This window comes from Taudactylus pleione, unplaced genomic scaffold, assembly GCF_031769625.1.
Source record: "Taudactylus pleione unplaced genomic scaffold, aTauple2 ptg000479l, whole genome shotgun sequence".
In the NCBI taxonomy this organism is placed as follows: domain Eukaryota; kingdom Metazoa; phylum Chordata; class Amphibia; order Anura; family Myobatrachidae; genus Taudactylus; species Taudactylus pleione.
The window spans coordinates 4908621-4931721 of record NW_028284881.1 but is presented as its reverse complement, the minus strand read 5'-3'; the positions used below and the strand labels follow the sequence as shown (position 1 = coordinate 4931721).

The window sequence follows — 23101 nt, the reverse complement described above, 5'->3', positions numbered from 1 at the left end:
AATGTAATTATATTCTGGATCAGATGATACATTTTGCTGCATTTGTAATGCGATTTACCATTGCACTGCTAATTACCAAGATGAACTAGAGTTTAGAAAATTACTTTGGACAGAATGACATTTCTGCTTGAGTTGTTTGGCTGCTTTGGTTTCTGTTTTGTGCATTTTTATTCTTGCACTTAAAAACAACATAGTGGTCGGCTACCTGATTTCTTTGCTCCTGCTTCTGTTGAGCCAGAGATTCGGCCCTTTCTTTCTCAACTCGCAGCTGTCTTGCTATTTCAAGCATCCGTTGATGATTCTGAACTGTCTCCACCTACAGCAAATGATCAAGTGGTGCAAGTTACTGTCAAATTCTTAAGAAAACAAGTAGGCAGTATCATGTGTAAATCAAGTCCCTCTAAGCATTTCCTTTCCATGTCAATTACTCCCAGCAGCTGACAGCAAGGTATTGGAGTCCAGATCTTTAAAAGCTTTGGCCTTTGGCCCAAGGAGATTCCCTTTCCGTCAGTTGCATTTTCACCTCCCTTACTAAAACAGCAACATGCTGGGCCTAATCCATGTTTGCATTCTCCCAGCCAACAGGCTCGACATTGAAATGTTACAGTATCAGATTTATCCTTACCCTTTTTTTAAGACGCTCAACTCTCTTCATAAGCTGATCCTTTTCCTCTTCCATTGCACTGATGTCCTGAAGACAGAATAATAGTTATATGTAGAACGCATATCTTGTTCAAGAGGAGTTTCATCACAAGAGGTTAAACTGTAATGCATGTACCTTGCTATAAGTCAAAATAAATTCATTTTGTGCTGTAAACACAAGTACAGTGCTGTTATTTTATTTTTGCATAACCATGTCACAATGAGATTTACATGCGAATTGCATGGTCAGCAAATCACTAGTTCAGTGAACAATAGCAAATTTGAAGATGTCTAGAAAGATGATGATTATATTATTATTTCCTGTTGGTTAATTTAGTTTTTTTCTTATTTCTTACCTTGTGGTACCACAGTTTTAACTGCCAAAAAATAAAGCAAGAATGTCTGTCATCTCATCCACTTTTACCTCGGGATCTGCAGCCTTTTGGCACACACGTGCTGGCTCCATTCTGATTATTGAGAAATTGATGATTTAAACATTGTCTTATCTCAAGACCCACTACTTCATCAAGGCCTTCCAGCACTCATCCTAACCCACCTCATGCTCTTTCCTTCCCATCTTCCCCTTCTGTGTCACGCCTGTCTGTCTGCCCCTCCCCTTAGAATGTAAGCTCTCACGAGCAGGGACCTCTTCCTTCATGTGCTTCTCTTTACATTTTCTTCTACTCTCTACTCCCCATTAGGGCACCTAACACGGGACCGCCAATTCCCGGCAGCTTATTGTGAGTGCTTTAATCACTATTTCAGCAATGTATATAAGTTGTGTCCTTGTCCTGTACTGTAATGTACTGTATGTTACTTGTTTCTTGTTCACCCATTAGTTGTATGTACTATGTAAGGCGCTGCGGAACACTTGTGGCGCCATATAAATAAAGGATAATAATAATAATAATAATTTGTGGATGACACTGTATTCCCAATTATACAGCATGCCAGGGGCGGATCGGGCCACCGGGACAGCGGGAGATTTCCCGCTGGGCCGACCCACAACTCACTAAATTAAAGAAGAGAACCTTGCTGGCAGGGCCGCTCGCTGCCGATTAGACTGTCAGTGCAGTGATCAGCGGCGGCCCTTTCTATCAGAGCCGCGGCTGCGCTCAGTGCATCACTGTGGCCAGCGGCGGCAGCGCAGGCATGCACAGCTTGCCTCAATTAATGACACTGGCAACAAGCAGTCTGGTCTGGTGCGCTAGTATTACACGACACACTGAGCGCCTGCGCCCGCACAGGCTGCAGGGGAAGAAAGGGGCGGGCCGTGTCTCCTATGTGTGAGGAGCAGCAGCTGGAACACTGTGGGCAAGCTGAAGCGCGTGTCCCTACTTCCTCTATCGGCTCCTCCCCCAGCAGGACCCGCTTCCTCTGCTCTGGACAGACAGGTGGAAGCAGTGACCTGTGAGTGAGCACCATGGAACAGGCTTGCAGTACAGCCAGATGACCTCAGTTCAGCAACAGCCGGTGAGTGGGGGTGAAAGGGGCTGGATATCTGGGTATTGATAATGTATGAGGGGGTGTATGGGTGTTAGTAGTGTAGGAGGGTGTGTCTGGGTGCTGGCAGTGTAGGAGGGGGATGTCTGGGTGCTGGTAGTGTAGGAGGGGGATGTCTGGGTGCTGGTAGTGTAGGATGGGGATGTCAGGGTGCTGGTAGTGTAGGAGGGGGATGTCTGGGTGCTGGTAGTGTAGGATGGGGATGTCTGGGTGCTTGTAGTGTAGGAGGGTGTGTCTGGGTGCTGGTAGTGTAGGATGGGAATGTCTGGGTGCTGGTAGTGTAGGATGGGGATATCTGGGTGCTGGTAGTGTAGGAGGGGGATGTCTGGGTGCTGGTAGTGTAGGATGGGGGTGTCTGGGTGTTAGTAGTGTAGGAGGGTGTGTCTGGGTGCTGGTAGTGTAGGAGGGGGATGTCTGGGTGTTAGTAGTGTAGGAGGGTGTGTCTGGGTGCTGGTAGTGTAGGATGGGGGTGTCTGGGTGCTGGTAGTGTAGGATGGGGATGTCTGGGTGCTGGTAGTGTAGGATGGGGATGTCTGGGTGCTGGTAGTGTAGGATGGGGATGTCTGGGTGCTGGTAGTGTAGGATGGGGATGTCTGGGTGCTGGTAGTGTAGGATGGGGATGTCTGGGTGCTGGTAGTGTAGGATGGGGATGTCTGGGTGTTAGTAGTGTAGGAGGGTGTGTCTGGGTGCTGGTAGTGTAGGATGGGAATGTCTGGGTGCTGGTAGTGTAGGATGAGGATGTCTGGGTGCTGGTAGTGTAGGAGGGTGTGTCTGGGTGCTGGTAGTGTAGGATGGGGATGTCTGGGTGCTGGTAGTGTAGGAGGGGGATGTCTGGGTGTTAGTAGTGTAGGAGGGTGTGTCTGGGTGCTGGTAGTGTAGGATGGGGGTGTCTGGGTGCTGGTAGTGTAGGATGGGGATGTCTGGGTGCTGGTAGTGTAGGATGGGGATGTCTGGGCGCTGGTAGTGTAGGATGGGGATGTCTGGGTGCTGGTAGTGTAGGATGGGGATGTCTGGGTGTTAGTAGTGTAGGAGGGTGTGTCTGGGTGCTGGTAGTGTAGGATGGGGATGTCTGCGTGCTGGTAGTGTAGGAGGGGGATGTCTGGGTGCTGGTAGTGTAGGAGATTGTGTCTGGGTGCTGGTAGTGTAGGATGGGGATGTCTGGGTGCTGGTAGTGTAGGAGGGTGTGTCTGGGTGCTGGTAGTGTAGGATGGGGATGTCTGGGTGCTGGTAGTGTAGGATGGGGATGTCTGGGTGCTGGTAGTGTAGGATGGGGGTGTCTGGGTGTTAGTAGTGTAGGATGGGGTTGTCTGGGAGTTAGTAGTGTAGGAGGGTGTGTCTGGGTGCTGGTAGTGTAGGATGGGGATTTCTGGGTGCTGGTAGTGTAAAATGGGGGTGTCTGGGTGCTGGTAGTGTAGGATGGGGATGTCTGGGTGCTGGTAGTGTAGGATGGGGATGTCTGGGTGCTGGTAGTGTAGGATGGGGATGTCTGGGTGCTGGTAGTGTAGGATGGGGATGTCTGGGTGCTGGTAGTGTAGGATGGGGATGTCTGGGTGCTGGTAGTGTAGGATGGGGATGTCTGGGTGCTGGTAGTGTAGGATGGGGGTGTCTGGGTGCTGGTAGTGTAGGATGGGGATGTCTGGGTGCTGGTGATGTAGGAGGGGGATGTCTGGGTGCTGGTGATGTAGGAGGGGGATGTCTGGGTGCTGATGGTGTAGGAGGAGGGTGTCTGGGTGCTGGTGGTTAAGAAGGGGGGGTGTCTGAATGCTCAGGAGGTTTTGATAGTAAATGAAGGAGGATGCTGCCGTGCTAGGGTGTCGGTAGTGAATAAAGGGGGTTTCTGAGTGCAGAAGAGATATTAGTAGTGTATAACGGTGGGTGCTGCAGGAGTGTTGGTAGTGAATGAGGAGGGCTATGCATTGGAGGTGAATGTGGGAGGGTGATTGGGTGTTGCTGGGGTGTCATTGGTGAATGAGGGAGGAGGGGAGGCATTGGTGAATGAGGGGAGTGTCTGGGTGCTGATGGGGTGTTGGTAATGAACAAATTAATGAATTAATGCATGTGTGTACAGGTTGGGGGGCACCAGCCGCTATATTGCCTCTGGATGCCTCTTATGAAATTACACTTCTGACACTAGTCATCTCCTATTCAATCAAGGAACAGAATGTCACCTCAAGCCAGCACATTGGTTGCTTCTCTTCTCTGACATAATTGCTGCAACTGACCGTTAGATGTAAGTACAGGCCTTCTTTATTCTTTGTGACCATTACAAATATACTGCATGTATAAAGGGGCCTATACATTTGCCGACTTTCTGCACTATGCGACAAAAACCAGGAGGTTTTGGTCGGAACGTACAGAAAGTTTGCTAGTGAATAGCCGGCAAGGACCAGTGATGCGCATGCACCCTGGGTCCTTGCCGACCCAGACTATCGAACATGCCGATCAACCTGACGACGGTCGTCAGGTTCGGCATGTTAATAGATAGGGAGGTTGGGCTCCAGCACTGAAGACGTTCAGTGAACGTCTTTCAATGCGGTCCCCGCACCTCAGCGACATGAAAGTCTGAACGCTGGACGTTCAGACTTTCATGTCGTTAAATGGATAGGCCCCTTTACACTGTCATTTTGGTGTTGCAACATATCATATGCACATTTTACTGCTGAATATTAACATGTTGAAGGTGACTGAGCCTTCCCAGCCATTGTTTCACACTCATATAGTTGAAACGTGTGTAAAGGTGCCCATCCTCTACAAGATCAGGGATAGATGGTACGATTACAACATCGTAATTGTACCGTCGTTCCCCTAGGGGGTGCGGTGCCTACACTGAACGATATGTCGCTCAGAGTAGGCACAGTCAATCATCCCCGAACATGGCCAATCTGTCGTTATTGGCAGCTGGGCCTGCATGTTCGGGCAATAATCGATGTTGTAAACGACCAGCGGGCATCACTAGTCGTTTCCGACATTTGGATGCCCAATTTGTGCACAATTACTGAGTGATTGTACGATTATGATGTCGTAATCGTGCAATCGCTCAGTGTAATCGCCTAGTGGATGGGCACCTTTACTTCGCAAGGTGATAAAAACTGTGCTGAATTTGGCTCCATGTCATGTATTGTAAAGTAAACACTATAAGGAAGGATATTCATGCATTTGACTGGGCAGCTACCAAACAATCAGCCACATCAACATACATTAACTGAGTTATGTGACTGCACACCCGTTCTCTGACACTGATTGAGCCACCACTGTGAGAGGAGGAGGATGATGGAGATAGTATGGTGGGAGTGTGATGGAAGGAGGATGATGGAGGAGAGGATGTGGTGGGGGTGTGCGGGAAGGAGGATTATGAAGGAGAGAATGTGGCTGGGGTGTGAGGGAAGGAGGATGATGGAGGAGAGAATGTGGCCGGGGTATGAGGGTAGGAGGATGATGGAGGAGAGAATGTGGCTGGGGTGTGAGGGTAGGAGGATGATGGAGGAGAGAATGTGGTGGGAGTGTGCGGGAAGGAGGATTATGAAGGAGAGGATGTGGCTGGGGTGTGAGGGAAGGAGGATGATGGAGGAGAGGATGTGGCCGGGGTGTGAGGGAAGGAGGATGATGGAGGAGAGAATGTGGCCGGAGTGTGAGGGAAGGAGGATGATGGAGGAGGAGGAGGAGGAGAGGATGTGGCCGGAGTGTGAGGGAAGGAGGATGATGGAGGAGGAGGAGAGGATGTGGCCGGAGTGTGAGGGAAGGAGGATGCTGGAGTAGGAGAAGGAGAGGATGTGGCCGGGGTGTGAAGGAAGAGGAGGATTAGTAACTGATCAGCCATTAGGTAGATCAGACTGCAGCCTAGGGCTTAAGTGAGCACCAATCCTCCTTATTGGGGTATAGCCTGAGCAATCTTGGACAATTTTGACATGTACTCAGCTTCTCAAAGTACTTTCAGCTTCATTCCACTGTGGAATTGGCACGTCAGTGTAGAGGAGCTGTCATCTGGACTGTAAAGAAGATGCAGGGGTCTCTTGACTAAGCCTTGGAGAGAGATAAAGTGGATGGAGATAAAGTACCAACCAATCAGCTCCTGTCATTTTTCAAACAAAGTGACACGAGCTGATTGGTTGTATCTCCATTCACTTTTATCTCTCTCCACGGCTTAGTACATAGACCCCGCAGAGCGCATAGGATGGAGTTTTATGTCAAGTAGTTAATACTAATAATAAGTATGATGCTACATTGGTTTCGAGAGCTGATGTTTCGAGGTAGATGAGAGTGTAGGGGGGGGGGGGGAACGTGGGTTGCAGAGCTATAGGATTCATGGTATTGTTATGAGAAGGGACACTTAAGGTAGCAACCAACCAGATTCTGTTTATAATTTTCTATTATGCAATAAAGAAATGATAGGAGCTGATTGGTTGCTGTGGGCAACACCTCCACTTTTTATTTTTAGAAGCTTTAGTAAATCTACCCCCTAGCCTCTCACATCAGCATTATGCTAGGTACTTATAGCAGGAGACAATATAACAGTGAAGTAAACTTGTCCTCAGACCTCACCTCCTCCACAGACTCCACCCCCATTTAGGGCTGCTTCAGAAATTTCCCGGGCTGGTTTTCCATCCCAATCTGCCCCTGCAGCATGCCATTTTTTTTTACAAAATATACATCAGATTATTTCACAATTAAGTGCACTCATGGCTTTCAAATCTATTGCCATAAATTTGAGGCTCTAGACATTTTAAATATTTCCTAAACATGTTCTTTAGTTTCTTTAACTAAACTTTATGGCAAGCCCAAAACGTACAATGCCTTGAAATCTATCTGCTTCCACATTGTAATACTTATATAATGTTAACTAGATTTTATTATAAGCTAAACTGAAGAAAACAAGATTTTACACTCATCATAAAATAAATTCCTCTGGGTTAAAGGGGGAAGGCTGAGGGGTAGGCACTAAATTGTTAATTCTATGGAGTCTGAAACTTCCCTCACTCTTAAACCCTCCCTATCTCCATTGGCAAGTCAGTTTTCACTTTTCCAAAGCCTGATGGAACACAATCATGCACAACAAAATTGACAACAGGGAGGGAGCCCAGTTTTACCCAGATGGGTCAGAGGAATTGATTTTACAGTGTGTAGAAAATAAGAGTTATGGTAAAACTTACCTTTGTTAACTCTCTTTCTTCGAAGTCCATAGGGTCCACAGGGAGACCTTGGGGTGTAGGTGGTTGGTGAGGACCGGGCACCACGCAGTTAAAGCTTTCAGCTCCCATGATGCATCAGTTTATCCCCCTATACCCCGCCCCCGAGCCAGAGGCACCTCAGTTCATGACAAGACAGAAGGAAGACTGGTACACACAAGAATCACACTCTCACAAAGGAGACGGGAAAACGGTGACCAGAAACATAGCCCATATGAAGCCAGGTGCGTCAGGGCGGGTGCCCTGTGGACCCTATTGACGTCGAAGAAAGAGAGTTAGTTTTACCATAACTCTTATTTTCTTCTTCAGGGTCCATAGGGCTCCACAGGGACAACTTGGGGATGTCCCAAAGCAGTCATTTAAAGGTGGGGAAATGTATTCCGGATACCTTAACAGCCCATTGTCACTTTAAGGCTATTGGAAGAGAACAATGTCACACCATTTGGTAGCAAGCGCGAGAAGCTTTACCATATTTCGGGCCAGTGACAGTATGTTGGTGTCAGACTAGCTGAGAGGAGAATCTGGCGCCCAAATGAAGCATCCTGAGAGGCAAATGTATCAAGGCATAAAACCTCAAATGTATGAACAGAGGACCACGTGGCCGCCTTACAAAGCTGTTCAGCTGAGGCGCCACGGCGAGCTGCCCACAAAGGACCCACAGAGCGAGCAGAATGAGCAGTAACAGTAGCCGGCACAGGAAGGCCTGCCTGCGTGTAAGCCTGTGAGATAGTCATGCGAAGCCATCTAGCCAATGTCTGTTTGTTGGCTGGCCATCCCTTCTTGTGAAATGCATAGAGCACAAATAAGGAGTCTGATCTCCGAAGGGAACTGGTACGGTCCACGTATACCCTGAGGGCACAGACCAGATCCAAGGAGGCCTCACCTGCCGATAGGTCTGGTGATTGAAAGGCCGGGACTAAAATATCCTCATTAAAGTGGAAACTAGTAACAACTTTTGGAAGGAAACCAGGGCGAGTTCGAAGCACAGCCCTGTTCTGATGGAATATCAGAAATGGGGAGCGACGGGAGAGCGAAGTCTTCGCTGTGAGCCACTTGAGTTCCACAGAATCCAGGGGTTCAAACGGAGAACCCTGGAGGGCACGAAGCACTACTGACAAATCCCATGGAGCCACTGGAGGGACAAAAGGGAGGTTGTATATGGAGGACACCCTGGAGGAAGGTGTGGACATCCGGTAGTGGACCAAGTCTACGCTGGAACCAAATGGATAGAGCAGAGACATGCACTTTCAGTGAGGCCAGGCGGAGTACAAGGTCTAATCCAGTTTGCAGGAAGGGCAGGACTCTGGAAATCCAAAACACTTGGGGGTCGTAGCTCCTGGTACGACTATTGGAAATATGTATGCCACACTCTGTGGTAGATCCGAACAGAGGCTGGCTTACGCGCTCTGAGCATAGTTTTGACTACAGAGCTAGAGAATTCTTTGGACCTCAGGAGGCATGTCTCAGGAGCCAGGTCCGGGTAAAGGCAAGTACCCTGAGACAACAGGTCTGGTCGTTGAGGCAGCAAGAACTGCGTGTCGAAGGAGAGACTCCGAAGATCTGAGTACCAATGACGTCTGGGACAAGCTGGAGCCACCAGCAGGACAGTGCCTCCGTCTTGTTTGAATTCCGGATGAACTCGAGGAAGAAGGGAGACTGGAGGGAATAGGTACGCAAACTGGAAGGTTCACTTCACTGATAATGCGTCTACAAAGGATGCCTCGGCATCTCTTGTTCTGGACCCGTACACCAGCAGTTTGGGATTGTGTCGGGAGGCCATGATGTCCAACTCTGGGAGGCCCCATCTGCTCACTAGGAGTTGAAAAACCTCTTGGTGAAGAGACCATTCGCCGGGATGCATGTCGTGATAGCTGAGGAAGTCTACTTCCCAATTGAGAACACCCCCGGAATGAACAGCACAGAGATGGCCGAGAGGTGACCCTCGGCCCATGTCAGAATGCGTGACACTTCTGTCATTGCTACCCGACTTTGAGTGCCTCCTTGATGGTTGATGTAAGCCACTGTTGTGGCATTGTCGGACTGTACCTGTACAGGTTTTCCGTGAAGTATGTCCTGGGCCAGTATGAGGGCCCTGTAGACAGCTCGAAGTTCCAATATGTTGATTGGCAGGGTTGATTCGACCGATGTCCAACGGAGACTGGCGTCTGTTGTTAGGAGTACCCAGTCCGGGATTCAAAAGCCACCAAGAGAGGGTCAGAAACACCTCCGGAGAGAGTACCATCATCTGAGCTTTGATCCGATGAGGTAACCCGTTCCATCTGGAGAGGATCAGCCTTTGCAAAGGCCTGGAGTGGAACGGAGCATACTCCACCATGTCGAAGGTGGACATCATGGATATCAGAACCTGCATTGCTGAGTGGAGCGAAACCCGGCGACTGTGGAGACATCTGCGCACTCGTAGTTGAAGGGTGGAGATCTTATCTGATGTCAGAAAGATTCTCTGATCCTGAGAATCCAGCAGGGCTGCCAGATGAATCACTCTCTGTGAGGGATTCAGTGAGGACTTTTTCCAGTTGATTAACCATCCATGCTTGTAAAGGAAAGCAATGGTTAGCTAACAGTCAGACACCCTCACCACTCAGTTGGACCGCCATGATAGCCATGGAGCTGAGGATAGTCCAAAGGGCAGAGCCTGAAATTGGTAGTGTTGCTGTAGTATAGCAAACCAGAGATATCGCTGATGAGAGGGTGCTATAGGTACATGTAGGTACGCATCCTGAATATCCAGAGATACCATAAAGTCCCCAGGCTCCATAGCTAGGATGATAGAGCGTAGGGTTTCCATCCTGAACCTGGGTACCCTCAGGAATTTGTTCAGGGATTTGAGGTTGAGGATAGGCCGATGAGACCCATTCGGCTTCTGAACCAGAAAGAGAGTAGAATAATAACCTGTCCCCACTAAGATAGCGGGACTGGCCCAATTACCCCTGCCTGCAGCAAGGACTATATGTCTTTCTGGATTTGTAGGGCCTTGTTCGGGTCTGAAGGCGGGCCTGTGTAGAAACACTGGTGGGGAGGCCGTCGAAGAAATGAGAGGGAGTACCCATGAGAGACCACTTCTCTTACCCAAGCATCTGTGGTGGTTGACACCAGCACTGGGCAAACTGAAGAAGTCGGCCTCCCACTCTGGGATCCCCCAGAGGGAGTCCTGTCCCGTCAGACTGAGGACTTAACCTCGGGTTTTGAAGCAGGGCGTCTGGTGGTCCAGGCCTGCTTGGTCCTGGGCTTGGTGGCCCTAGTGGAAGCCGACTGACTAGAAAAGGACTGACCTTTAGGCTTTCCATGAGGACGAAAGGACTTACAAGATGTAGTCCGAGGCTTTGTAGCAGTAGTTTCTGAAGGCAGAAATGCAGTTTTTGATGCCGCCAACGTGGTTACAATCTTGTCAAGGTCTGGGCCAAACAAGATCTCCCCATTGTAGGGTAATACTTCTAGGCCTTTCTTAGAATCCGCATCTGCATTCCACTAGGTACAGCGGGCAGACACTGCTGCAGCCGAGACTCTGGTTAGGAGACTGGCATCCAACGTCGCTTCTCCAATATAGGAAGCTGCATCTCGTATGTGAGCGGCGACAGACATCTGATCCCTAGAAGCATCTGAGGGAAAAAGAGTCTACAAGTGCATCAGCCCAACTCTCTATAGCTTTAGCCACCCATGCAATAGCCATGGTCGGATGGGCAACAGCTCCTGAAAGAGAGTATATCAATTTAAGGCAAGATTCAACCTTTCTATCCGTAGTATCCTTCAAAGAGGATACTGTCGGGATAGGTAACGCAGAGCTTTTAATTAAACTCGTAACATATGAATCTACAGCAGGGAGAGTCTCCCATTTTGAAAAATGAGGCACAGGAAATGGATAACAGGAGGTCAGATGTTTTTGGGGCTGAAACCTCTTACCAGGCGTCTGCAAGGCTGCAGCCATGTGTTCAGCTAGTTGATCCGATAGAGGGAACTCTACTGAAGCCACTTTCTGTTGTTTAAACAGTGGGTGCTTAGATTTAGGGGCTGGCTCGTCATCTTCTATGAGTAAGATGGATCTAACTGACTCTCGTCCTCCCCCAGAGGGGAGTCAGTGTTAGAGAGATCAGCATCTTCTGCCTCCTCAGATGAATCTGAGAGTTGCGTGGACTGTGATGATAACACAGGACGCTTAGAAGGCTTACTGGGTAGGGGCTTCTCACCTTGCAACATAGTTTGAAAGGCTGTAGAGGTAGCCACCAGACTCTGTACTGAGCTAGAGAGTAGGTCAACCCATGGAGGGGGCACAAGAGGTAGCTGTATAGCCTGAACCTGTTGTGGCAACTCCATAGGGGTAACTACGGCCTGTTATGGTAACCCCATAGGGGGAAATACAGCCGGTACTGCTAGGTGGTCCGCAATAGTAGCCAGCACCTGAGAAAAGGAAGCCCAGGGAGGCTCTTGTGCAGGAGCTGGGAGGTCTGATGGGCCTGGTGGAATATAACACTTAACACGTAACCCATCTTGTATCAAATCCTCCTCACTTAAGCCTGCAGCACATAATTTGCATGATAGCAGTATGGGTGCAGATGCTTGCTTGCTACTCATGCCTTTGCTAGACATACGAGTAGTATAGCGCGCAATATGGCACTGGGTAAAATGCAACCACTGGGTATGCACGATACAAGTAAGAAAGCAATATACTGATCCTGTCTTATGCTTGGGCAAGCTGCAGGAGCGCACAGCACAAATATGGCACAGTGCAGTAGCCAACTGTATGTGACAACCCTCACAAATACATTTATTGTAGAGATGTGAGGTACTGGAAAAACCCTGAATACACCTGTATGTTAGGGCAAAGTAAGAGAAAAAGGGAAAGATATACACCATTCACCTGATTTGGATGTAATTACCCTCAAATTAAATCTGAAAATCTGCAGTAAAAGCACATCTTGTTTGTTTCATTTTAAAGCCATTGTGGTGGTGAATAGAGGCCAAAATATGAAAATTCTGTCAATGTCCCAATATTTATGCACCTGACTGTATACTAACAGTACAGAGAAATAAACAGACAGGCAGCGCTAGCATGTCACATACAATGCAGAAATACCATATAACTGCAGAAGGGCACTACAATCAACTACACAGATTCTGTGGTCAGTGACTCAACATCTGGTAAGCTATAGCGCTACATAACATGACTCCAGGGAGAGGTATGTAGGGGGACCGGACCCTGCGTTTCCCTGAGAGAGCTGTGGCTGAGCCTGGAGGAAATGGCCACCGGAGAGCAGTTCAGGGAAGCGAGACCTCAGAGGAATGGCACCCTGAGCTGAGGGGTCGCTTTAATGGGCAAAGCTGACCGCCCCATGTTGATTTTTAACCACCGGGATGCTGGATTCCCGCTCCATATGTACCCTGGTGGTCTAGTGGATCACTTTGGACAAAGCCTGTGTTCACTCTCAGCACCTCCGGTCTGTCCCCTGAGACCGGAGGTATGACTGCCAATCAGCGGCTCACCGCAAGCGATGACCCACCTTACCTGTCCCTTTGCGTCCGGGCTGAAGTCTGGGTCCCTCCGCGGGGCCGGCTAGCGTGGACCCCGGGATGCCCGCCAAAATCCCCAGCCTAAGCTGGCGTTGCTGCCCCGGAGGGGTGACGAATCAGCAGCGCAGACGTCCTGTGGACAGTCTGCTGCTGCACGCTCAGCAGGAAAATGTAAAATAGACAAATCATAAAATAAAAGCTATTTGGGCTGCCTAAGCAACCCACTGCATAATTGTGACCCGACTCGGCTGGGCACCGACGAAATGGAGGTGCCTCTGGCTCGGGGGCGGGGTATAGGGGGATGGACCGATGCATCCTGGGAGCTGAAAGCGTTAACTGCGTGGTTCCCAGTCCTCAACCACCACCCTGTGTGATCAGGGATCCGGAAACGGCTGTCCCACAGACAATTAAGCCTGTCTTATAGTAGATCTAATCCACCGGGCAATGGACTGCTTGGAAAGTGGCCAACCCCGCTTGTGAGCTTCAAACAACACTAAAAGACTATTCGGCTTGCAGATAAAAAAAAAAAAAAAAAAAAAAAAAAAAAAGAGGTCCACTCCACATAAATGGTTCATTTTGATTTTATTTTACTGATGCTGTATTTTTTAAATATTACTTTCTTATATATTATCAATTTTGCAGTGTGTAAGTAGTGCAAACATTTTATATGTTTTAATATTAAGTTTGTCCATGACATAAATGGTTTTATCATTTGAATGCCACTTCTAAATTTATATATAATACATGTTATTTGAACCTAAAAGGATATCCTCCGTTATTGAATCAAATCCTTTATTAATGTTTCTAAGGTTTTACCCAATTGTATAAAAGCTGTGATAATTACTTTGACCTCTCCCAATCTACACAATAGCTCTTCCTATATGTGCGAGTAAGGGTAAATTTACTAAGAATCGAGTTTGGGTGAGATTGCAATCTCACGTAAGTTTAGGCATGTTTTTCATCTTGCAAATTTACTAAAGACAAACTCGAGTGAGTCATACCTGCCAACAATCAGCTCCAGCCTTCCGGGAGGGAGCTGATTGTCGGCTAATAGCGAGGGGCGGGGCCGGCCATTGGGGGCGGAGAAGGGGGCGGGGCAGCCATTTTGTGTCATACTGGGGGCGGAGCCGGGGCGGGGCCGCACGATCGCTTCATCGTGACTCCGCCCCCCTCTTCACAATGCCGTGATTTTCGGCATTGTGAAGCAGGGGGGCGGGGCCACGATGACGCATTTCTGCGCGAATCGCGTCACCGGGCCCCCCGCTGCGGGGATTTCTGTGTTTGTCAGGGGGGGAGGTGGGGAGGGTCGGACACTTCCGGGAGGCTTGCCTGCCTTTCCGGGGGGCCAGGAGCGGCACACGAAAATCGGGAGGCTCCCGGCCAAATCGGGAGGGTAGGCAAGCCTGGAGTGAGTTCTCTGTTTTCACTGTTAAAACTCATGTGAGATTGCAAACTCGAATATTGATTCAAAATCAAGATCAAACTCACCATTGGCCAAACTAAGAAGTACTTTACATGAAAAAGAAGGAACTCGCAAATTTACTAAGGATCGAGATTACAATCTCAAGTGAGATTGTGGCAAACTCACTGATAAATTGAAGTTTCACATAGACCACCTCCTGAGATGCGAGTTTGCCAGAAACATACACACATCAGTGTGATTTGTGTATGTTTCTGCCTGAATACCTAATATAAAAGTTTTTTTAAACAAAAAAAATTACGTAGTGTCCCCCCCCAAAAGCCATAACCAGCCCCGGACTTGTCACAGCCAGTCCTGGTACCTAAGATTACGGGAAACAAAACGAGTAGGGTTCCACCGTAATTTAGGTACCAGCACCAGGCAGCAGGGCCAGTCCTGGTTTTAATTATAGGGGGAAAAACATGCGTAGGGGTCCTCCTATAATTAAAACCAGCACTGAACCCAGAACAACCGGGGTGTAATGCCACAGCCCGGAGACCTTATTACCGGGTCTCCAGGGCCAAAGCATTCTCACCCCAAGGGCCATATTCAATTTCAGGTGAAAAGTTTGAGGACAGACTTTTCGCCATCATTGCCGTTTTTACCTGAAATAAAGTATTGGGCGAGTGCCCGCTTATCTCCGTATTCAATTAGGAATCAGCGAAAACAGGACCTGGCGGAAAGTAGTTATCGAAAACCCCTGTAACTTTTGGGGAAATCAGCCTGTCACCCCCCAAAAGATGGTCTGACATGGGGGATCACTACGGGTACCCCCGATTTGGCCTGCTGAAGGTAATTGGGGTTTTTAAACAGCCAAGGAAGGTGCATTAATGAGTCTTTGAAGAAGTGGTGAAGAAAAGCACTTAGCTTTTTTTTTGGGGGGGGGAAATAACTAGTCCTATCAAATTTGGGGTACATGAAAATGGGTGCAAGCATATTTTTAAGTTCCTAAAGTGATTTTTAAAAATTCTTCAAAAATCCACCTGCCGCAACCACCCGTATTGTAGAAAACACCTGCCGCATACTTTGGGACACCCCATAAGTCAATTTCCCTAATTTTTAAGTTTGTCTACCATTTTTTTTTACCCCCAAAATGAAACCACTTCTTTTGGGGTGTCCTATGCTTTTTGGGAAAAAATTTTTTACACAGATTATTTTAAGGGGACATGTCAAAGGCTGCAGGCTACTTTTTTAATTCTGCACCCCAAAACCCCAATTCTGCACTTTTTTTCGCCACCTAAACAGTGGAGAAAAGTCTTTGAAATTGAATATGGGGATAACTGAAAATGGCGACAATGACGTCATCGGCGATAAAAACGGACTTTTCGCTCCAAATTGAATATGGCCCCAAGTTGCTCAGGCCAAGCTGGGGATCACATGGGAGGTGGTGACCCCCGAAAGACAGAGCACCACCTCTCCCAAAACCCCAGGCTTGGTCTGTAGCCTGGGACTCTTCCCTGCACCCCTGGGCTGTGGGTACGGGGGTAATATAGTGGAAAATATTAGTAAACTATTGTATTTTACAGTGGAACTACAGGTGCCAGTATGCCTGCCCTTTTGCTCTTGTGGAACTACAAGTGCCAGCAGGTGGCCGGCACCTGTACCTCCACTGTAAAATAAATAGTTAAATAAAGACACAACACACACAAAGTATACAGTAAAAATTTATTACACACCTACCTCACACACACATACTTACCTACTGCCAGATGTTCGCGGCCCCTTGTCCCATGTAGAAATCCGTGAGGAATGACCTGCAAAAAAGATCCTATACTCCCCTCCATCCTCGCACTGGTCTCCGTAGCATCCAGGGAAGTCTTTGCAAAAAAACAAACCGAGTACCCAAACCATTTACTTACCATTAGCGGTGTATGTGTGTGACCTCACACTCCCCCCTTCCCCCGGCTAACCCCATCAAACCAGTACATCTTTAAAATAGTACTGAGAGGAATAGCAATAACCAGTGGATGGGGTTGCAGCACAGTCCAAAATTCAAATAGGGGAGCCACATCAACTGTCTGTTAGGGCACGTGCGTGACTCTTTGGAGTATAGTCCAGCTACAGCCTTGAGGGCTGAAATTCTTGGCTGGATGTGGACGTATAACAGCTTTGTGAGCTGGAGGAAAACTTGGCTTGTTGAGCCTAAAGGCAGTAAATGATGAAGCGACCTTTGGGCCGTGCCGCAGCCTTGAGGGCAGGTATCACTTGGCTAGTTGTGGCCAGTGGGCCATGCAGTAGCCTTGAGGGCTAGTTGTGGCCAGTGGGCCGTGCAGTAGCCTTGAGGGCTGGAATAACTTGGCTGGGTGCAGCCAGTGGGCTGTAGAATATGAAGTGTCCTTTAAGCCGTTTGGCAGCCTTGTGGGCTGGTATAATTTGGCTGGATGCAGCCCGTGGGCTGGAGAACATGAAGCGGCCTCTGGGCCGTGCAGCAGCCTTGGGGGCTGGTATAACTTGGCCAGATGCAGCCAGTGGACTGTTGAATATGAAGCAGCCACTTGGCTGTGTGGCGGCCTTGAGGGCCGAAGCAACTTGGCTAGATGCGGCAGAAGCCGGAAATAATAGAAGCAGAGTCACTGGTGTAGGAGCGCGGGACTGCGCACTGATGTTGCTGTAGTGCGGCCTGTGCCGCCTGGTTAACACAAGCAACTGACGCAGTGGCCTGTGCCGCCAAGTTGACACAGACAGCAGACGCTGTAGTACGGCCGGTGTCGCCGGGTTGACACCAGCAGCTGACGCTGCAGTGCGGACTGTGCCGCCGGGTTGACACAAGCAGCTGATGCTGTAGTGCGGCCTGTGCCGCCGTGTTGACACAAGCAGCTGGCGCTGCAGTGTGACCTGTGCCGCCTGGATGACACAAACGGCAGGTAGATAGTATGCAGGACTGTGCCGCCTGGATGACACAAACGGCAGAACAACAATATACTATAGGAGGCAGGAAAACTGGAGCTCAGCTGGAAGACAGGAGACAAAGCCAGAACCGTAAACACAAAAACTCTATCACCGGCATCGGAGCAGCATTAGCGACAGCAGGATATAGATGCAGGAGCCAATCTGGAGTGATCCACAGAATGATAGACAGGAGGTAGGCGGAGATTTAGTGAACACTTGCCCTGTGTACTCCTAGCACAGTGTTGGCAGTGCGGCGGCTTGTGACACCGCCCTTTCAAATGCTACCAAACATCCCTGGCCGGGAATCACTGGCAGTTGGTGTGGATCCCCTATTTGAATTTTGGATTGCGCTGAAACCCCACCTCTGAAGCCACCACTGCCAGTAACCCAGTGAAACTGTTAGAAATACAAAACAAACTAGTAGGGAGAAGAAGGTCAATAACCAAAACTTTGCACGACTGAGCGTGAAGGAGGGAACGCAGTGTTCCCCAGCCTGCTTCAGAGAAAAGGATTCAACAGTAAGTTGACTGGAAAAACTTTTGTTATTCCGCACAGACTTGTCTCTGCCTCTTCTAATTTGTCTCTTCACTTTTGATGGTTATGGTTAAGTTATTTTAACCTACCGCTTATGAGCTATCTTTTTATTTATTTTATTTTATTATGATGTTTTTAAGTTTATATAAGGTTTATCAATAAAAAGAATTTGGACTACTGCTTTTTAATATGAATTCAATTACAATATTGAAATTTCGTCATTTTTTAAATATTATTAGTTGTTTCTTTATGTCCTTTATTTCTAAAACCCCTACAAAAGGAAACATTTTTTTTTCACTTTTATTTAATCAATATAGAATATGAATACATGATGCAGACATTACCCGTCTAATCTCTGCAGTAGAAAATCCAGATGACTTTAGTTGCTCACACTCTTTATGAAGGCTTTTGAAGTTCTCCATCAGGTCCTCATACTGTAAAGGAAAATATATGTTAACAATATTTACCATGGACTACAGCATAATAATATTTGAAGGCAATGGAAAAAAAGAATTAGTTCAAAGGGCAAAAAAGTTACTTAAAATGCTACTAAAAACAGAATATTTTAATACCATTAAATCCTTTTTCCTGATTTTATAGCAGAAGGCACAAGGAGCTTGGGCACTTCTGAATAAACTATTCTAATTCATGCTCCTCCTCATCTATACCACGGTTGGTGGTCACGGACATCAGTTTTTAAACTAACCAATCCCAGAGGACAAAGGTGGAGTACAAGGACGGAGAGGAGAAACATACTGTCACCAAACTTGGAAAGTGCAAAAAAAAAAAAAAAAAAAGAGTCCCCATGAAATTGGAGAAAAAGATTTAACGGTAAGTACAAAAATCCTATTTTCTCCATACTTGCCTCCTTTAAATTTTTCCTCCCTGGGATAAGCAGATGGGGGGGATGACGTTTTGCGTTATTCAGCAAGTGAATAGAGCATATTTAAATAGGGGACGTGGCCAAATTACATGATTCTACAATAATTTTTTAAGCCCCTACTCGGGGACCCCCTGGTCTCTTTGAAAATTCTCCCAATTCTTCCCACATCACTAGGAAGTGGGCAAGAATGTAGGAGAAGTGCCTACTCTACCAGGGGTGCGGGGGATTTTACCCAAAAAATTGGAACAGAGACTTCTGGTAGAGTAAGCATAAATGATTTTCTCTTTCATCCAATGGAGGACACTGGAAGTAATGGGGAAGTCGCAAAGCTGTCCTCACAGGAGGGAAATGCCCCTGTGCTGTGTGGAGCACCCTACATCCAAAACCACAATTCTTGGACACAAAGGTGTCAAACTGAATCATTCAAACATATGTACGAATGACCAGACGGAAGTATGCCCCCACGTTCTCAGGTAAGACTTACCTGCTCCAACATGGACTTCTGCCCTAATCCAATGCAGTGTTCTCCCCAGCATCTTTTTCTTGGGCACTCTGCCCAGCTTTATTTACATGACATCCGGCTGCACTGTGTTTCTCTGTGTAATAGTTGAACCAAGTTGTTTCACACAAAACCATCAGTGCTGCACGACATCAGACCCGACACTACAGCAGTAGAAATCCTCCCTATAAAATATTCCTCCTTGTGCATAAAAGCCAGGGCGTGGTTTGGATGGCGGCAAGTTAGTGGTCTCAGCGTTCAGAAGTGTGTCAGACACACTACTGTCCAGCCAGCAAGTCACTTACTATATCCAGAAAGGCTATTACAATAATCTCTGCCAGCCAGCAAGTGGTACTGGGCAATAACGGTCTGTAGAATGTATTTCCTTGTTCCCGAGTACAAGGATTTTAAGAGTCCTGACCATATACAGTGACCCCCAGAATATTTCTGTAAAAATACATTCCCGACACCTGAACATTTAAGGAATTGAGGCGCAAACCTGTCTTTATTATGTTGTGAAGAACAGGCAGAAGGAAGATGTGGAAAGACGTGGGAAATTCCTTTGTCTTCTATCAGGAAATATGAGGTTCCAGACCTTTCTATCACCTTCACCCATGATGAGAAAGGCCGTAAATATATTGTCTTCAGGGTGGCCTCAACCTTTCTGTCTGCTAAAGTAGTCACATTAGGAAGAGGAATAGTTGTCATCTTAGATAGGCAGGTCATAGGACAATCCATTGATAGGGAAGATACCTAACCTGGTACTATCTCCTATTGGTAATGGATAAAAAGTATCAAGTTTCCTGGAAACGTACATTTTTTTGTAGAGATGAGCGGTATGGTTTTAAGTCTGATTATCACTTTTATAATTTAATATCAAATTCAATTAATGTATTTATATAAACAATAATATTTAATGCACATATATATATATATATATATATATATATATAGATAGATAGAGAGAGAGAGGAATTTATATCTGAATTGTAGCAATTTTATTTGTATAGGAAAAGCAGTAGTACTATTTTGATAAGGGGTTAAGATAAACAGACCCTTCTAACCTACATATACAAGAGTACTTTTAAATAAATTTTTATTATGTTTAGATTCCCTATCTCAACACATAACATTGGCAGGGATAAGACACACACACACTCTCATTGAGGAATTATTAAGTAGAATATCAAATAAACACACCCTCTATGATGCGGCAGGTGCTGATTGGGTGCCGCTCTCTTAAAAGCATGCCAATCTCCTCAGATCCGGTTGCCTTGTTAAAGTTCCATTAGCGAAACGCGCATCGGCGGGGAAGCCCGCTGTGTCTGTATAGTCCTGTTATGTAATATAATAAGCCTACGTGTACCATTACCTGACCGAATACACTGTATGATATATGTTTGCCGGGGTTTTAACTGTTGGAGAGAGCTCTTGATACCTATACTATGTGACAGCTATAAACTCAGTAAATGAACATGCTGGTGGCCGGCTGCCCTGCTACAAAATATATTGCTGATAAGTGCAGAGCAGTCGGACTCTTGCAACACTGAATCAGCAGTGACAGCCTGCAAGCATGATAGCCGCGATAGGATACAAATGTAACACATTTCAAAAGTGACTATTCCTAGCAATAAACTGCAACACTGTGATTATATTTGTGGTTACTGACGATCATTGCTGCAGACTACAAGTATACTGTCGGCATTACAAAAGGACATAGATGATGTATACTCAAACGATATTAATAAGCTCTATGCTATTAACCTGCATCTAAATGATAATAGTGTACTTTCATGCAGGGTAATAATAATTGAGACTAATAACCTCTGTATCCATATCAAAGAATACCTACTGGTCTTGAACAACAAATTATCAGCAAAGGAAATAGTAATTGTGTGAGATATATACACCAATTGCAATATCCAATATACTGCTCTATCTTTCCTTAAAATAATTACAATCTTGGGGAACATTACGATTGTATGGTACAGGCTAATTAAATCAATTTAATAACAGGCATAGACACACAGAGGGACATTCCGGTTTTTAATACACTTTTTCATATTTTTTACACACCATTACTATAATTTTATATTTTGCTACTCATCTATTGAATATTTTAATACGAATTAATAAAAGTTATATTTTAGTTCAATATGTGAGTCTCATATAGACCTCCTTTTTCTCTTTCCTGAACCGATCCATTGATAGGGAAGATACCTAACCTGGTACTATCTCCTATTGGTAATGGGTAAAAAGTATCATGTTTTCTGGAAACGTAAATTTTTTTTGTAGAGATGAGCGGTTTGGTTTTAAGTCTGATATTTCACCAATTTTGGATCTCAGAACTAAGCAAAATGTTTGGTCAGTGAAAGATGACATTTGACCTCATTTACTGAACCGCTCATCTCTAATTTTTTGTTCGGATATAACCACATTTAACATATAACACTTAACAGATCTTCCAACTCCTCCCTATCTTTAATGTTAAGCAACTTTTGACCGCATGTACTAAGGATTCAACGCGAATAGTACTGCCAGGGTCTTCCTCTGAAACAGAGGACAATGCAAGGCCAGACTTTGGAGGAAACTCTTCATCTATCTGTGAAGAAAAACGGTCTTCTCAAGAATGCAGGACTACTGTAAGCGGTCACATTCTGGTGCATGATGTATAAACAGGGTCTAGCATACACTGAAGGGATAAAAATACCTGAACTGAGTAATACCAACCTTGAACATAAGGTGGATCATTAGATACTGGAAAGGGAGGAACCTGCACTTTCGTGGTAGAGGTTATAACCTGAATTGCTAGAAGGCCTAGTCGTAGGAGAATCCCTGTTTACCTCTCTATTTGGCGCTAGCTGTCTGGAAAGCTTAAACATAGCTTGTGTTAGGGTACCAACCCACATTGGCACAGCAGTGGCCCTAAAAGAAAAGAGCGGTGAGCGCTGATGGTGAGTATCTGCCTGATAAACTGCCCCTTGGTTCAATCTGGCACCTGGATTTTTTTGCAGGCAAACATTTTTTTTGCCACAGTACCCCTTTGTCTGGGTTGCTTTTGGGCATATATCCTTTCCCTGACTTAGAGGCACAATGAAGTGAATAAAAGAAATTTGCTTTTCAAAACCCAAAGTAGGGTATAAACTGCCACACACACACTGAAATGTGACTTTGTGTAACATTTCCATAGCTGTACATGGAGGCTGGCCACAGACTCAGGCAAGAATGGGATCACTGAACCCCATCAACTACAAGCCAGCCAGTAAACGCATCCTCTCAAACCGCAAAACAAAACATGACCATGTGTTATGAATTTTGTGTTCACGTTCTATAGAGCGACTTCACAGGAAAACCCATATGTGGAGACTGACAATTAGCCACTGGGAATCAATGAACCCTTGCTGTGCCTGTGGCCAACCTACAGCTACTGCAACAGAAACCGAGCGTATATCAGGAGAAGAAAAATCCACCCATATTCACATACTCTAAATAACACATCACATTCAAACACAGGGCCTGATTCAGAGCCGCTCGTAAGCGGCCGCTCATTCGTTCCGAGCGATGTTTGCCCAACTGTGCATGCGTACGGATCGTAATACGCATGCGCGAACCAGTCAGTGCGGTCGAAAATCATTTGTTCGCTAAATAGCGAATGCCTGCTAATATGAGTGACAGGAGGAGGCGTATGTGGGTGGTAACAGGGGAAGGTGCTTGAAAACGGGGAGTGGACATCAGAATGCAGGCGTGCTTAAAGATCAAAACGGGCGTTTTATGGGTGTGCATAATTAATACAGCAGCATCACTGACCACGTCACTGGGTTATTTTAGAGCCAGAACTGCTCGCAAATTTGTGGTAGCAAAAACCAACCACAAAAATAGCGAGCAGTTCATACGCTGGTCGATGTACTCGATTAATCTAATAAGTAGCGGACATGACGTAGGATGCGAGCGGCCAGGGGGCGTATTTTTCCAAAAAACGACCGCAA

At 46.6% G+C, this 23101-nt stretch overlaps 1 protein-coding gene across 3 annotated transcripts in view; it reads right to left on the bottom strand.

Annotated features, from left to right (window-relative positions):
• IFT81 (intraflagellar transport 81) overlaps positions 1–23101 on the bottom strand; it is a 220446-nt gene that overhangs the window by 146835 nt on the left and 50510 nt on the right. For all 3 annotated transcript variants that reach the window (XM_088449192.1, XM_088449193.1, XM_088449191.1), the window contains exons 5-7: positions 18078–18167; positions 626–691; positions 206–316 (exon numbers count right to left, since the gene is read on the bottom strand). In XM_088449192.1, coding sequence (XP_088305318.1) covers positions 206–316; positions 626–691; positions 18078–18167 — 267 coding nt within the window. The remainder of the gene's footprint in view (positions 1–205; positions 317–625; positions 692–18077; positions 18168–23101) is intronic.